At 42.4% G+C, this 13,230-nt stretch overlaps 1 protein-coding gene across 1 annotated transcript in view; it reads left to right on the forward strand.

The window, feature by feature from the left end:
* The first annotated feature begins 3,624 nt into the window (after positions 1 to 3,624).
* UNC5C (unc-5 netrin receptor C) overlaps positions 3,625 to 13,230 on the forward strand; it is a 335,847-nt gene continuing 326,241 nt past the window's right edge. Inside the window, exon 1 of the mRNA XM_016206188.2 lies at positions 3,625 to 3,940. Coding sequence (XP_016061674.2) covers positions 3,817 to 3,940 — 124 coding nt within the window. The 5' untranslated portion in view covers positions 3,625 to 3,816. The remainder of the gene's footprint in view (positions 3,941 to 13,230) is intronic.

Consider the following 13,230-nt stretch of genomic DNA (forward strand, 5'->3'; position numbering starts at 1 on the left):
CATTTTTAGAAAATTTACCCAAATTTTATTTTATTCAACAACTAGAAAAAAGTATTCATAATTTTAAAATTTGCCTTAGGGGAAAAAGAAATCTTAATCAAGGACTTAGATAGTTTTCAAACCCATTGGCTCTCATTATTCCATTATGTTTGTTGACCATTTATTATGTGCCAGCCAGTTTTCTAAGTTCTGCATATAGAGCAGTGGAACTACTAGGAAGAAATCCCTCCCCTTGAGAAGCATACTATTGGAGAGTACATACATGTACATACACACGTGTTTACATACATGTCTGCATACACCTATACATAGATGTGCTTATATACATGTACATATATGTTTATATAAAATATGTGCTAGATAGAAAATCAAACCAGGTAAATACAATTGAATGTGATGAGGTGAGTGCTATTTTATATAGTTGGTCAGAGAAGGCCTCTCTAAGGAGTGTTATTTGAGTCCAGATCTAAGTGAAGGAAGTTAGCAGCCCTACCCTCTGAAGTCTACACAGCACTGCATTATCTCTTTCATGAACAAAAATACCAGGAGGGAGCTTTCAATGAAAGTTTCACGTGCAGTCATTGACTGTAGGAAACTCAGCTGCTTGATAGAGCTGATCTATTTGCTGGTACTTTCCCGGTCCTTGTTCTGGTGCTGTCAGTGTCCCCTCCCTTTCCCACTTCATCTCTACTTCATATTACCCAAACCTTCTCCTGCTCTCTCTGAGATGAATTTCAATGTTGAACTACTTTTCCTCTTCTTATCTTTTACTTTTCTTTCAAAGCATTAATTTTGTGCAGTATCTGTCATTGAGCACTTCAATGCCCCCAACAGGATTATAGGACAATTTAATTTTATTTAACTAACTAGACTTTGAGGATTCTTTCCTAATGAGCTTTATTGGCAATCAGTCAACCAATACTAATTGAACACCAACTATATATTGGGCTCTGTGTTAGAAGCTGGGAGTGAAATGATGAACAAGACAAAATCTCTGCCTTGTTTAGTCTGGCCGGGCATGGCTCAGTGGTTGAGCATCAACCTAGGATCCAGGAGACTGAGGTTCAATTTCCCATCAGGGCACATGCCTGAACTGCAGGTTCGATCTCCAGTTGGGGGCATGCAGGAGGCAATCAATCAAGGACTCTCTCATCATTGATGTTTCTGTCTCTCCCTCTCCCTCTCCCTTCCCTTCCTCTCTCTGAAATCAATACAAATATATCAAAAAAAAAAAAAAAAAAAGATTTAAGAGTTTAATTCTAGTTAGAAAAGACAGGCAATAAAATTGTAAATGAACAAACAACTTTTGCATATTGTTAATACAATAGTGATAAATGTGGGAGTTTCTTTCTTACTGTTGTTGTCCTGGAAAAATTGTAAAGACAAATATGAAATATAATTATAATCCTTTCTGATGACGTCATCCTCAGAATAAATGACAAGTCATGAGTGGCCTAGATGCACTGTCCAACATAGTGGTAACTGTCCATGTGGCTATCTGAATTAAAATTAATTGCATAAAAATTAAAATTCTCAGTTCACACTAGTCACATTGCAAGTGCTCAATAGCCACGTGTGTCTAATGACTACCATTTTAAAGAGCATAGATATAAACATATTCACCATTGCAGAAAGTTCCACTGGACAGCACTGGTCTAGAGAGCATACAGCTGATGAGAGTATTTTGTCAATGGTAAGAATAGCAGCTAACAATTTTATGTGTTAGACACGTCGCATTATGTTTAACTCATTTATGTCTTGTAAAACCCTATGACAGTTACTGCTACTAGACCCATCTTAGAGATTAGAAAACTGAGGTACTTAGTTTTATTGTTCAATATCTGTCAACTAATAATAAGATATGCTAAAAATTAACCCAGTCAGTCTGGTGCCGGAACCTACCCTCTTACCAAAGTATCATGATATCTTGGTATGGGGAAGCTAAAGAGGGGAAAGAAGAGATTTTAGCATAGAAATAAGAAATGGCCAGATTTGTCAAGCTCTTTGCCAAGTATGACCTTTTCAGATCTATCCAACTCATCCAAAACACATTTTATTGCCTAGAGGTTGAGATGGAGCTTGGCAGGCAACATCGTGGAATGTTAGAATTGAAAAGAACTTTGAAACCATCGAATAAAATATTCCACAGATGAAGAAACTGAAACATGCAGTTTACCTGACTTGTGCAGAATGACAGAGCAAGTTATGAACACAGCCAAGACTAGACAGCAAGCTTCCTGCCTGTGTGTGTGTTGTTTACACATTGCCCCCTTGGCACCAGAAGAGCTTAAAATTTTCCTGATATATTATTTATTATTAGCTTAGAAATGTACTAATCTTGGGAAGTGGTTTTCTTCCTCCCAGAATGTTAGCTGTGTAAGTGTGTATTAACCTTTTAATCCATCACTTTCCTTTCGCCTAGCCTTCCTTATTTTATCCATCCATTCTTACATTCCTCCTTAGCTACCCAGCCAGTTCTTCCCTGAAAAAAAGGTTTGAAAAATTCATAGCAGTGCTGAGTCCTTGCACACACCGTTAGGAGTTTGGAAAGCATGTCATAGGTTCCACCATCACTTTAAGTGAGGCTCTACAAATCTTGTGCATTGTTTCTGGGAGTTTCTCCTGGAATCCGGACCATCTCCTCAGGGTGCAGGGAGGTCTAGCTCTGTTGAAGGATGAGTTTTCCTTGAGCTTTTGGTTCCTGTTCCACTACAGAGAGGTTACAGGAGTCCAGAGCGTAGAGCGGCCTGAAGTGGAGCTGGGAATCCTGAAATCGCAGGCGCTTGGGGCACTGCGAACGCTTCATGCCTTCTTCCCCGGCACCCAGGACTTCAGCTCCAGCCCGAACCCGGCTTCATCCATCTCAAGACCCGAAGTGGTAGCACGGGTCCAGCCCCCGGGAGTCTGGCTGAGGCTTCGCTGGCGCCGTGGAGAAGCTGGCAGGCGGTGGGCTGAGCTCCGCCGGGCACAGCCGAGCGTCTCGGGGCGCGCCGCTGCGCTCCGCTCTCCGAGCCGGGCCTGGCGCGCCGCGGGAGGCAGGCGCGCTCCCACCCTCCGCAGCCCAGCCGCCTCTTCCCTCCGTCTCTCTCCGCGGCTTCCGCGGGTAAACCAACCGCAGGTCTCCACCTCCCGCGCAGGGCGCGCGTCCCCCTCCGAGCCGAGCTTACATAAGGAGGCTGGGCGCGCTCCCGCCGCCGCTTACCCCCCCGGAGAGTTGGGCTGCACCCTCCACGCCTCCGAGGCGCTCGCCTGGGAGTACCCAGGCGCCCCACACTGAGAGGTGACCCTCCCTGGCTACACGGCAGCGGCAGCCGGGACGTCTCCACGCGGCGTGAGAACACTGAGATTGGAGACGGGAGCGCCTCACTGCGCCCAACTCCCTCCCTCTGCTCCCGCCTCCTCCTACTTCTACGCCCCCACCACCCCCCTCCGCCCGCCCGTGCCTGTGTGCGTTGGGCACTGGCGAGGGGACCCGAGAGCAGTGCAGGCTGCGCGCGGCGGAGCTGCGGCTGCTCCTTCTGCTGGGGAGCCGCGCGAGGTGGCCGCCTTGCGCCTCCCCGGACTTCCCGAGTGGGGGCAGAGCAGCCGTTCACCGAGCCTCCAGTTAGAAGGCGCAGGGAAAGAGGGACCTCCAAACTCCTCCTCAGCGTCTCCTCTCCACCCCTTTTTGGCCCCTGCCCTTGGAGAAAGTGGAGTGTGGCGCTCGGTTATCCTTATTTCTTTGGACCGCTTCGCGGTGCGAGGCTTCCGCCGCTGCCCAGTGGGCTTTCCGCTGTTCGCCGTCCGTGTGCTTCCCCCGGCACACCTCAGCCGACGATGAGGAAAAGTCTGCGGGCGACAGCGGCCCGCTGCGGACTGGGACTGGGATACGTGCTGCAAATGCTGGTGCTACCTGCCCTGGCCCTGCTCAGCGCCAGCGGCACCGGCTCGGCCGCTCAAGGTAAGGGTCCGCCGGGCGCCGCCTCCCTTCGCTCCCGCTTCCTCTCCTCCTCCCCCGTGCCCCGGCTTCCTCAATCCGCCTCGTTGCGCTCAACTGGAAACCCCTTTCCATCCCGCTTTCCCAACTAGTCAGCAAGCTTTGGTTATTATTTTTAATTTGTCTTCCGAGATGGGCATGGATGGACCAGGGGCGCACGGGGTGTGGACTTGCCTCTGTCTCTGGGCATGTGGGCTCCTTGGGTATGTTTTGCACTTTCTGCTCCACACGCACACGTTGTTGAATTTCGTGCACCCTGAGGTGTGGCGACAGTCTCGGTGCGGGCGTCTGTGTGGCACGCCATAGATGCACCCCGATGCCCACAGGCTCCCCGCGCTGTGCCACGTCTGGGGTTGCGGGATCTTCAGGGTGTCTCTGAGTACGCCGGACGCGGAAGGGCGGTCAGCTAAGGAAACACGTCCGCTGCGACCGCGGACTCCCAGCGCCGCTGCCCCCCGGCTGCTGCCCGGGGCGCCGTGGAGACGCGCAGGACACGCAGCCCCGAGCCACCCAGCCAGCCAGGCCCCGGGCGCGCGCGCCCCCGCGCTCAGCCTCCCGGGGTCTCCCCCGTCCCAGCTGGCGACAGAGAAACTTAAAACCCCAGAGCAGCTCGGGGGAGAATGGACGGGTCGCTCAAACCAAACCCGAAACTCCCGGGGTAACCGGCCAGTTTATAACTCTGACATTTTAATTTAACGCGTCTGCGCTTGAAAATAAGCGTCCGGGGCCCTGGGCAAAACCGGGGTTGAGAGAAGAGCGGCGCGGAGTTGAGGTTGCGTGAGGGGGAGGGAAGGAACAGGGGCTGGTCTCCCAGCTCCCACTCTCTGAGCCCGGGGAGCTGGGTGGGAGGCAGACCGAGAGCAGAGCCCCCGCTGCCCCCTCCGCGGCTTCTCTCGGGGCACCTGGGCTCCCAAGCTCCTGGCAAAGCGAAGCGCCAGCCTGGCTCCTTTGGACCAGTTCCGCGGGGGTCGCTGCGCCCCGAGATGCGGCTCCGCTTTTCCTTGCCGCGGGGGTGAGGCTGGGGGTGAGCGCGCAGGAATGCTGCAGCATTCGGAGATAATCCAGGCGTCCCATCATCTCGGTTACAGTGCTTTAAAAATTGGGAGAGCAGAGAAGGTGCAGCGATAGCTTAAAAAGTCCCGGGGCGCTGCTTAGACACTCGGGGGGGTCCGGGCAGCAATCCCTGTTCTCTGCTAGGGCGCCGGGGGCGAGGGCGTGGGGAGGTGGGGAGGTGGGGAGGTGGGGGCGCGCCGAGCGCAGGCCGGGGTGGTCGGGCGGCGAGGGGAGCGAGCGATTAGCGAGGCTTTGTGAATTAGCCAGAGCTACTTCGAGAGTCAATTTCCCTGCTGCAGCGCTAAGTGGCCAGGCTCATAAATCCTTTCCTTCTGGCCAAGGTTCTGCCCTGGTTTTCTCGCGCGTACTTCCAGAGCTCATCTGTGCGTTGTACGGAGGCATCTCCCTTGAGACGCAAACGGAACTTGTAGATTTCTTGAAATTGGTGAAGAAGTTCTCAGGGCAGCGGGCAGCCAGGGGTCCTCCGAGGGGGGGTTGTTTGGAAGTTTAAGTAGGCAACCTGATGAATAGCTGTGGAATCAACCGCAGGACTCCCCGTGGCATTCCCTGCTGTTCCTGGGTGCACAAAGCCTGGGGTGGTGGCCGGGAGGGGGACCCGACCCAGAGAGAACTGTTTGGAGAAAGGACAAGTTAAAGTCCCCAACGATGCCAAACAGTTCTGATGCCTGTGCCCAGAGCTTACTACAGCCAAATTAAAAAGACTGCATAGGAAAACGGACCAATAAAGATAAGCCAGAGACTGTAAGTGTATTAATATTGAAAGAAGAAAAGAGAAGAGACAAAAAGAAAAAAGAAAAATGCCCAGGAGAGACAGCATTTGGCACTTGTACTGTTTTTCTTCCAATAGACCAGGCAAGCCAGAGATTGAGGACTGAACCTGCCCTTCAGATCTTAAGTGGAAAAGTAAAATGTATTCTCTCGGGTGTGTGTATTTCAGTGCTGTTCTCCTGTATTTAGTTTATTTAGTTCTTTCTGTTCCTGGTGAATAAACTATTTATGTTTGAATCTTGCAGTCTTCGAAAGACATTGTTCCACCACTTTTATCTTTGTTGGCCTCCATGTTCCCTGATACCAGCTCTTCCTGTGTTGTCTGTTAGGTGTTAAAAATGTAGAAAGTGCCAGACTCTGCTTTCAGCAAGCAGCTACTATCATCATCACTCTACTCCATTCCCCCAGCCTGTTTACTATCAAACCATTATGACAATTCCTTCCCAGAATCAGATTTTTATCATGGTCTTGTGGTCACTTCTCCTCTCCCTTCTATTTTCTGGTCTTTTCTCCTCTCTTTGGACTAAAATGCTAGTGAAACACAAGATGCTCTCGCTCCCTGAAGGTATGATTTCCATGTGCTGAGGATTCAAAGATCAGAATGAACTATTTTTATGAATGGCAGTACATATGCAATTAAGATGAGAAAGTTAATTTAAGCATTTTACAATGTGGATGCGGTTTTTATTCTCTCGTTAGAGAAGTACTGGAAAAAATTAGAAGTTTTAGGAAATATGTCTCTTCAGAGATAGCCAAGAAAACAACAGATGTTTAAGATGGAAAAACATAGTGAGTGTTATTTGTGAGTGCACTGTGTTTTGTAACTGTGGTTTAAAGAAAAACAGCAGTCATTTTAAACAGGTCCTTGGGACATTCTCTGGGCTTTAGGCAACAACTTTCTCCTTTCTGGCTATGGCCTAATTGTTGCATTCAGGATTGCTGGGAAATCCTGGCTCCAGGGAATTTGTGGTGTTTCTGACTTCCAAGAATGAAAGATTTTACTAGGAAAAGTGTGTGTGTGTTTGAACAGTGTGCCTCAGAGTCAGTGCCCCCCTGTTTTATAAATGCATTTTATTTCCGGACTACACAGCATTGATATTCTGCTTATCTAGCACCAACTAGTGTTATGAGTGTTAACACCACCAAACTCAGAAGAGAAAATTACTAAAGATTCTAATCATATTAGGATAATTCTCTACTGTCATAAGTTGATTTATAATGTTTTTAAAAAACAATAATATACTTCCTAAAAGAGAGTAAAAAATACTTTTGTGCATATATGCATATTGGTACAACGAAACAATTGGCATGAAAAAAAAACACACAACTGAATTTCATTACAATTATACTATATAGTTTTCCATTTTAGGAGCAGAGTAAATTCAAAAATTCACATTTGGAATTCGCAATAAGGAAAAGTAGGCTAGCTTACCTTTGTTTAGAAAAATAATACCATGCGTTCTTGCTTAGGGAATGCTTAAAAGGCTTCAGAGAACAAACTTCTCAAGTACTTGCAAAGAGTGAGGAACCATTAGATTGTTCACATTTATTGACTTCTTGGCCTTCTAGTTTCTGGGGATTCAAAGTTCAGCAAGACAGGGTCCTGGAGCACCTCCCATTGTAGTGCTGATTAGAATGCATACTGATCTTTTATTAAGCAATCCCCCAAAGACATGAACATGAACAAGACATGAGCTCTACCAGGCATACCCTGTATGCTTATTTATAATTATTGTTGACACTTAAAATTAACTCTTTTCTAATGCATGCTAGTTCTCCAGTTACTGAGAAGAGAACAGTGAGAGTGTGGTCTGTTAGGCCTTCACTGCATTTAGCACTTTTCTGATTTAGGCCATGGCTTTGCTGGAGCAGCAGAGGGAGTCACTCTTGGAAGAAACATTAGAGTTACAGGCTGCAACCACTTCAGGAAAATGACGGGAAAGTGTCCGGAAGGGATTGAGCCAGCCCTCTTGCCTTCTGATTTTAGCCTACATCTTTTTCAGTCTGACTTTTGTATTTGTGGCAGTTAAAAGCAAACCTGTTCACATTTCCTCACAAATTAAAAATGTACTAGCTCATTTGAATGGTGTTGGTATTAGAAGTAAAGTTCTTAACAAGCAAGTAATGTGCACTTGTTATGTCCCAGGCTGTGTGTTATTTGTTGGGGGACACAAAGTTGAACAAGATAGTTTTTCAGCCTTCAGGGAAGACAGATTTATAAGCATAGAGTTATAATTTACATTCTGGAATATAACTGTGGGCATAAGTATAGTACTTTCTGGATTCAAGGATCCAAAGATAGCAAACATAGGGCAGGCTAGGAAATGGTGGTGGGGGCTCCAAAATTTCTACACAGAGGAACTTGAGGGTGGAACAGAGGAGTTTGCTTAGAAGTTTGCGTTGCACCTGTCTTATACGTTTGGTCTGGTTTGAGGGAGGCACAAGCTAAAGGCTGTTAATCGTGTGTGCCCATTCTGCCAGTTATCTTAGTGCCACTATCTCAAGATCCTGCCTCCACCCTTCCTAGGTGTTTGGCCATGAATGAGTTATTTAGTGTCCCTGTGCCTCAGTTTCCTCCCATATAAAATGATGATCATATTATACATTACAAGTCATATTAGGATTGAATGAATTAATACATGGAAAGTATTTACAGCAGCATTCTTTTTCTTCCAACTGTGTAAACCACTGGCAAAGAGATCTAGAAGATGAAGAAATCAAAGGTGAATAATTCTGATTTCAGAGTGGGATGGCTGTAGATCCTGCTTCCCCAAAAGCAGCACATGGAGCTGTCTGAGGAAATGCTCCAAAGTGTATCACTGCCAACTCCTGGGCAGTGCATGGTTCTTTGAACAGTGTGTGTGGAAGGTCCCTCCATTCATAGTCCCATTTCTTCTTTTCTGCTGTCTTTGAGAAAATTAACCCAATGTCAGTTCTAAAAATGCTATGTCAGGTCACTGCCAGTTAGGTCCTGGCTATAAGCTCTACCCTTGACTTTTTTTCTTTATAATGAATATTTTAAAAAAAGAAAACTTTTCATAAGTACATAGAAAGTTTTATTAAAATAAAACACATCAAGTCCCATGTTTTCAGGTAAGGTTTGGGGAAAATAGCACTTTAGAAAATGTCAGTAGCTTTTCTTTAAAAAAAAATGGATACGGACATATAGTCTGAAGAACATAATTGAATACATGTTAAAACAATACAAACATATAAAAATTAGGGTGACTTAAGGAAAAGCATATTAACCAGACCTTTTGTATATTAAAATTATGTTTGCAATGGAAAGTTTTAGTATCATAATTTAGAATAACATGAATAATCTAGATAACAGATTTTGAAAGTTTTACATTTAATTACTTATACTTTTTTTAGTGGTTATTGCTATTTTCTTCATGTTCGGTGCAAATGTCTTTTGGCAAAATTTTATGATAAAACAAGGGATTTGTGAGGTAGGATTTTTTTTTTACATTGAGACAGATCTTTCTCCTACAGTATTTTCATTCTGCTTTTAATTTTTGGTTGCCTGGTGTGCTGTAACAAAGCCCAAACTTTCTCACTCCCTCTCTCTTTTTTTAACCTAACTTCTTAAAGCTATGCATGAACTCTTCTTGGACTTTGTATTTCATTTGGTTTTATAACTGCTTATGTATTTGTGTAGAAAGGCTGCATGAATCTGAGGCCTTGGGTATTGCACCAGTGGCACTTAGTTCAGGGATGTTTGAAATAGCGCTCACAGAAATCCAGTGCTTTATTTTGTGTAACTTTTGAAGTGGAATAAGTTTACCTTGAGCAATGTTGCAATTCTACTGTCTCTTTTATCCTAGTTCTTAAAGAGAAATCCAATACTTGAATAATTTATAGTTTCTCTTATTTTAAATATTTGTCATCTCCAAATTTAGAGATTTAAATAAAAACATTTTATAGTAATACCTTTATAAACTATCAAGATCAGAGATAGTAAGATTTTTTATTCTCTTTATTTGGATAGAGCTCTCAAAATTTCAGCCTTTTTATGAAAACCTAAAATATATATTATGTTACAAATATTTGGACTCATTACAAACAAAATGTTGGAAAATATTGTTCTATATTTCAGAATTTTTAAAAAGTTTTGGGTTGAAGTTGTAATATGGTTTCTGATTTTGACCATTCCTGCTCCCCAAAAGTTGCTCCCTTAGAATTCTGTATGAGGTTTTGAAATACCCAGAAGAACGTCTCTAGATTTTATAGTAACTTAAAACATACTTAGCTCTCTACACAGAGTTCGTAGTGTTAAAAGTACTTTGACATTAATTAAATTGAAGTCATAATTTAGAAAGCAAACTATAGCTTTGAAAGTGCCAAATATGCAGATATTTGTCCTTATGTCAGTATACCTTTTATTAGCCCTAAGCAGTGATTCAAAAGTGCTTGGTGTGGCAGAAGTGAAGTCTAACATCTGAAAACTCCAATCTTTGGGGAATACTCTCTTTTAATTAAATAACCATATCTTATTGCCAATGTAGTTGTGCAGCGTGAGTGATGGGAGCCAGGTGAGACTTCATTATATTGATGTGCTGGTTGGAGTTTTTATTTTAAATATGAGGGCTCAAAATAATTATGTTAACAGAGGATATTGATTAATACAATTTAATTCCAAACTTACCAGCCTTATTTATTTAGAAATGTTGTGAGGATAGGAGTTTTTAACCTTCATTAATCATTGTCATTTAAATCTGGTGGCTAGTTTCATTTCTCAGCAATTATGAGAGCCATAAAAATGCCTCAGGTAGATGAACATGTATTATCTCTTCTTCTAACTGAGGATGTGAAACAACAGAAACTCCCTCAGCACGTTTAACAAGCTTATTGATGAATGGTAACATTTATCAGTTTTAGTCAATGTCTTAATTGATTATTTCATCATGGACTGCCTGAACTCAACAATAATTTATTGTCTTCTCTCTCTCTCTTTTCTGTTCAGAAGAAAAACCTTATATATGAACATGTTTTTCTCGATAAAAACAGATTAGTGCTTGCAGCCCAGTTATAAGGGTATACATGTCCATGGAAATGCAGGTGTTTTTTTTTCTTCAAAATTCAAGAAAATTGGTGTTTATAATAATATAACATATAAAAGAGTAGTATAAAGTATATCATTTTTATAGGAAAGTGATCATTTTAAATTAATTCATAATGTACACTCTATTTGACAATAGGAGTTTAGTGCAATGTGATAGAACATGTGGAATAATAATATTCACTTGTAATTATAGGCATAGTGAAAGACATTATTGTATAAGGTTAAAGTTAAAGGGACCATTCTATTCTCTATGAGTTCACAAATTTGTTACTTGTATTTAACTTGAATACTTTATATAATTCTCATATCTTTTTGAAATTTCAAGAACCTGAAAAATCTTTTTAAGATTTAAATCAAAGAGTACTCTTTAACAAGTGGTATCCTCTAACTTTTACAGGAACTAAAAATGATAGTCAATAATGAAAGCTCTGATGTTTTATTACAAGTGATTTTTAGAGACCTGTATGATCTCTAATCCATACCAAACAAATAACCAAATTACTATCGCAATAAAAACTTTGTGATTGGGAAGACATGGTCAATAATGGGAATTTCACTTTGAGTATTATGTCTGTTTGAAATACATTGACATCTGAATTTAGCTTTTGATAAGGGGAAAATGATATATTTTATCCTTCATTGACTAAAAGAGTTTGCCAAATACACGCATTATAGCCATGCAGTGGAAGTGCACAAGTTTACCAAGTAGCAATCTAAAAGTCACTCTAATTATGTTGCCTGTCATTTTCTTTAGCAACTTTCCTTCTTCCTTCTGGATCTCCATAAGATAATAAAGGAGTGTAAGCTTTGAAATGTGTTATGGATTAAATCCAAGGATGGAAGGAGCCTAAGACATTTCCCTCTCAGTCACCAATGGCCATCACCAACAGAGTATGCAGCTTGGTGGAAAACAGAAGCCCATTTCAGTAACCACTCTTAGAAGCTGAGGGAAAACAGGCATGTTCAGATGATTTATTTGTGCTATCCAGAAGAGAAACCTAAGATCAGTATTTCATCATAATATTATTCAACAGGCCCTCTAACTTGAAACTTTTATCTAAATAGAGTCTTCATCTGCACCTATTTTAATTAACAGAGCAAAAGCATTTGGACAGATTTAAAAGGTATATATTTGAAAGAAGTTACATTTGGATTTTATTTGGACCTATTTGGGCAGGATGTGCTTGTTTGAGAAATCTGGACTTAAATCAGAGGTATGCTGATATATAGTATCTGAGAGTATATTCCTCTGGAATATATAATTAATCCTTCAATGATCTTTATAAAATGCATTGCCAGTTTCTGAACTACTCTGTTAAACACTGTCATTAATAACAATAACAACATTGTATTTAAATCTCACCTATACATCAGAAATTGAATTGCTTTCTTTGTCCAGGGGAAAGAATTTGCTTAAGTGGAGTTTTATCTTTAATATGTCAGTATACATTTTTTAAAATGTTGCCAATATCTTTCTCTTATATACTGATCTATTTGATATTTATTTTTGTTTATATTTACACACACATACGTATATTTCTATAGAACTGAAAGACCACAGTGAAGAAAGGTATGGTATACTTACTATAACATGATGAAAAAAATGAAAGGATGGCTAGGAAGAGTTTTACGGATAAATAGGTTTCCAGAGCAATGGGAGTAACCAGTTTATTGGATTTATTAGAAATGATGATCACATGAAAGATACACATGTCACTTTTTATTGAATTAAATAACTGTGGAATTACTTACTAGGAAGGTATTTCCAGGCAGAGTCTTAATGAAATGAAGAGTTACAAGGAGTAGACACGTATAGTTCAGTAATTCCCTGCGAGCATATATATATGCTTGCACAAATTGTGTGTGTGTGCATATGTCTGTGTAATCTTTTTGTTTTGTTTTGTTTTAGAAATGAGAGCTCATTTGCAAATATCTTTGGCAATAGCCTTAAAACACAAAAAGAACCTTTCAAGAAATAAAAACTTTTGTTATAAAACTAATTCATAAAGGTAGTCGTTGAGTAGGAAAGCGGTTTTAGTCAATGGATCATGACTAAAAATTACATCCTACTTTTCTGCAAACAGCGCCTTGTTCCCTGGCAGTTGCTAAGTCATTTATGTCGTGTGCAGTAGAGATGCCTCTGCCTCCTTGGTGCAGTGGCCTATCCGGTAGGAACGAATTTCCTCCTCTCCTCCAGTGATGGAGACTGGGGGAGTCTCCCTTTCATTGGTCTCCTTCAGACACACGGAGGACTTCTGCTGTCTTCCTGCAGAGTGGACTAAACATGCTGACTGAAGGAAAATGTCAGCTCTCATGCATGCACAGGTAAAGACTTCATTCCCACGCA

The sequence above is a fragment of the Miniopterus natalensis genome, chromosome 1 (genome assembly GCF_054644295.1).
Source record: "Miniopterus natalensis isolate mMinNat1 chromosome 1, mMinNat1.hap1, whole genome shotgun sequence".
Taxonomy (NCBI): Eukaryota; Metazoa; Chordata; class Mammalia; order Chiroptera; family Miniopteridae; genus Miniopterus; species Miniopterus natalensis.